Below are 2,459 nucleotides of genomic sequence, written 5' to 3'. Positions count from 1 at the left end.
ACACCCCCCCACACACCACCACCACCACATGGTAAAATGATGTGTCACCATTCATTTTAGCAGTTATATCCAGGTCTTGAGATAGAAACTAAGTCAGCCCCTCACAGCCCCTAAAGCCTAACATGTTGGTTTACATTCCTGATGAAGTGCCAGAGGAGGGGGGGACTCAACTCCTGACTTAGACCCTCCATTAAATACCTGTCAATAATCTTCTGGCCCCACATGACTCACTCTTCTGTCCCCAAATTAAAACTAAAGGCAGTAACAGGTGTCATCATGTCTGAGTAATGAAACCAAAGACGGCTATATTTTTCACAGCAATCACCTTCTCTTCTGTCAATATGACAGAACATAAAATGAGAGAAAGGGAATAATATATCCCAACGGCTAAATTTTAGAATTGATTATTTATAAAATTTAGTTTTTAGAACTAGTGGTGGGATTAAGTGACTTGATAAAATGGCCCAAATTCAAAGATGAACGCGGAAGGCATAAGTGCAGCTTTCAGTATTGGAGTGGGGGGGACTATGGAGGATTACCCCTGGATTCTCCCGACTTGCAAGAAAATTGGACCTGGAAAGATCTTAATGGTGAAAGACACCAACATTCTGAGAGCAAACCTACAGGCTGAATTCACAACCTTCCCTTATCCAATATATTTTATGGGTTATCCAATTTATATTTTATGGGTTATTTGAAGTTCCCCGGAGTTCCCTGAAATCATCCAAAGGCCGTCTGACATTTCTGACCCTTGATCCCTACTTCACAGACCATACTATTGTGACTATTGCCTGCATTTCCTAGTTAAAATGACCGCCAGATTCTATTGTCATTTAAATGTTTTATAAGTGACAAAAACTATACCTGAACCATGAAAAGGAAAAATCTAACTCTTTTCCAAGTCCTTTATGTTTGAAAGATTCCTAGATCTTTTGTATTAAAGGTTCTTGTAATCACTGAAGTAAAACAAGACTGGAATAATTTAAGTTAAAAAAAAATCTCTTTGACATGGAATAGCCTCTTTTTGAGTTATATTCAAGACCCTCTTTTAAAACTTCCAGTAGTAGTCAGAGCATTTAATGAAGTCTTCTATGGAATATTTGAAATATTAGGCATCAACTTGGAAAACACTCAGTGTGTTATGCAGAATCTGCTCTGGTCGCTGGGCCATTGGTGAGAAGGCACAAAATATGGCAGTGATAGATTATCTTAACCTTTTCAGTTTAAACACTGTTGGTTCAAATCAAAGGTTCTCAAATCAATGAAGTTTGAAATACAAGGTAAAAATAGGAACTGTTATTTGAATTATGCATTGTGTATATTTTAAGTTAAATGCCATTGGCAAATCTCTCAGATGTTTAATAGTGTGCAATCTGGGAAACACAAATATTTAATTTCACACTTTCATGTGTTCTTTTTTTCCTCCTATCTTCTGTAAAGCTGAGCCCCACAAATAGGGAGCTTACCTTTTACACTACATTGTTAGTTTTTCTCAGCACATTTTTGTGAATTATATTTTCAATAAATCTTGGAACATCGCAAGTTGTCCTTAAGGGAAAAGTTTAGGGTTCTAAGGCTGTTGGTGGTGGTAAATTGTTTCCCTTTCTTTCCTAATTGAATCAAAGAACGTTCATTATTTCAATGTCACAACCATAATTTTCTTTTAAAAATCTATAAATATTTGGGAGAAATGCAAACAAGTAATACTCTAAAACTTCCTTCTCACCGTCTATGCTAACTTTGTAAAATTTGCTTCCTAACTCGAAACTCTGAATCTTATGCATTTGCATTATAATGCGTTTAAGATGAATACTTAACTGTGCCGAGAAGACTCGGATTTCATGCTGTATTTCTCTGTAGTAACAGGTGACATGATAACACTATTATGTAGAATTGCAAGTCTACAGCTACACGTGAAAATCGTTCCTATTCTGTTTGGAAACAAATGATCAATCAGCCTCCGGTGATCAATTGCCGCCCTGGCTGCCCGTCAGCACGGGTCCGCAACCGGCGGAGGCATTGAGAGAATTCTGCTGAAGGGGACGGGGATCCCAAACTTTCCAAAAGCACCTTGTGCAGTGTCTCAGACTTCGCCGCAACTCCTTGGCTACGTGAGGCTGAGGCTCTGGATTTGGGGCCAGGCAGAGGGCAAAGGATAATTTCACTTTGCTAGTACACTGGAGTTCCTTTCAAACCGAATTGTGAATTATTATTTTTTCTTTCTTTCTTTCTCGTCTGTATAACGAGGGGCAAGCAAAGTGAGCCCTGGCGATGTGCATGTGTGTTGTAACGCATAAAACAGGAGGCAAAGTGAGTCCCACCCCAGCACCCCGGGGCGGGGACACTATCCCGGCCCAGGCGGGACTACTCACCGCTGCTGGTAGGAGGTGATGCCCTGGACGTTCTGCGGGGTGCCGTTGGCCGCGGTGCCGGCCCTCCCCATGCCCGCCCGGCCGGCA

At 40.7% G+C, this 2,459-nt stretch overlaps 1 protein-coding gene across 8 annotated transcripts in view; it reads right to left on the bottom strand.

Moving 5' to 3' along the window:
- Positions 1-2,450, bottom strand: part of NPAS3 (neuronal PAS domain protein 3) — an 807,876-nt gene extending 805,426 nt beyond the window's left edge. For 6 of the 8 annotated variants that reach the window (XM_025043375.1, XM_025043377.1, XM_025043376.1 and 3 more), the window contains exon 1: positions 2,373-2,450. In XM_025043375.1, the coding sequence (XP_024899143.1) occupies positions 2,373-2,443 (71 nt within the window). In that variant the 5' untranslated portion in view covers positions 2,444-2,450. The remainder of the gene's footprint in view (positions 1-2,372) is intronic. The other 2 variants (XM_015585509.2, XM_015585514.2) reach the window with 1 other exon arrangement.
- Positions 2,451-2,459: the final 9 nt, after the last annotated feature.

This window comes from Pteropus alecto, unplaced genomic scaffold (genome assembly GCF_000325575.1).
Source record: "Pteropus alecto unplaced genomic scaffold, ASM32557v1 scaffold171, whole genome shotgun sequence".
Classification (NCBI taxonomy): Eukaryota; Metazoa; Chordata; class Mammalia; order Chiroptera; family Pteropodidae; genus Pteropus; species Pteropus alecto.
This window is presented reverse-complemented; position numbering and strand designations above follow the sequence as displayed.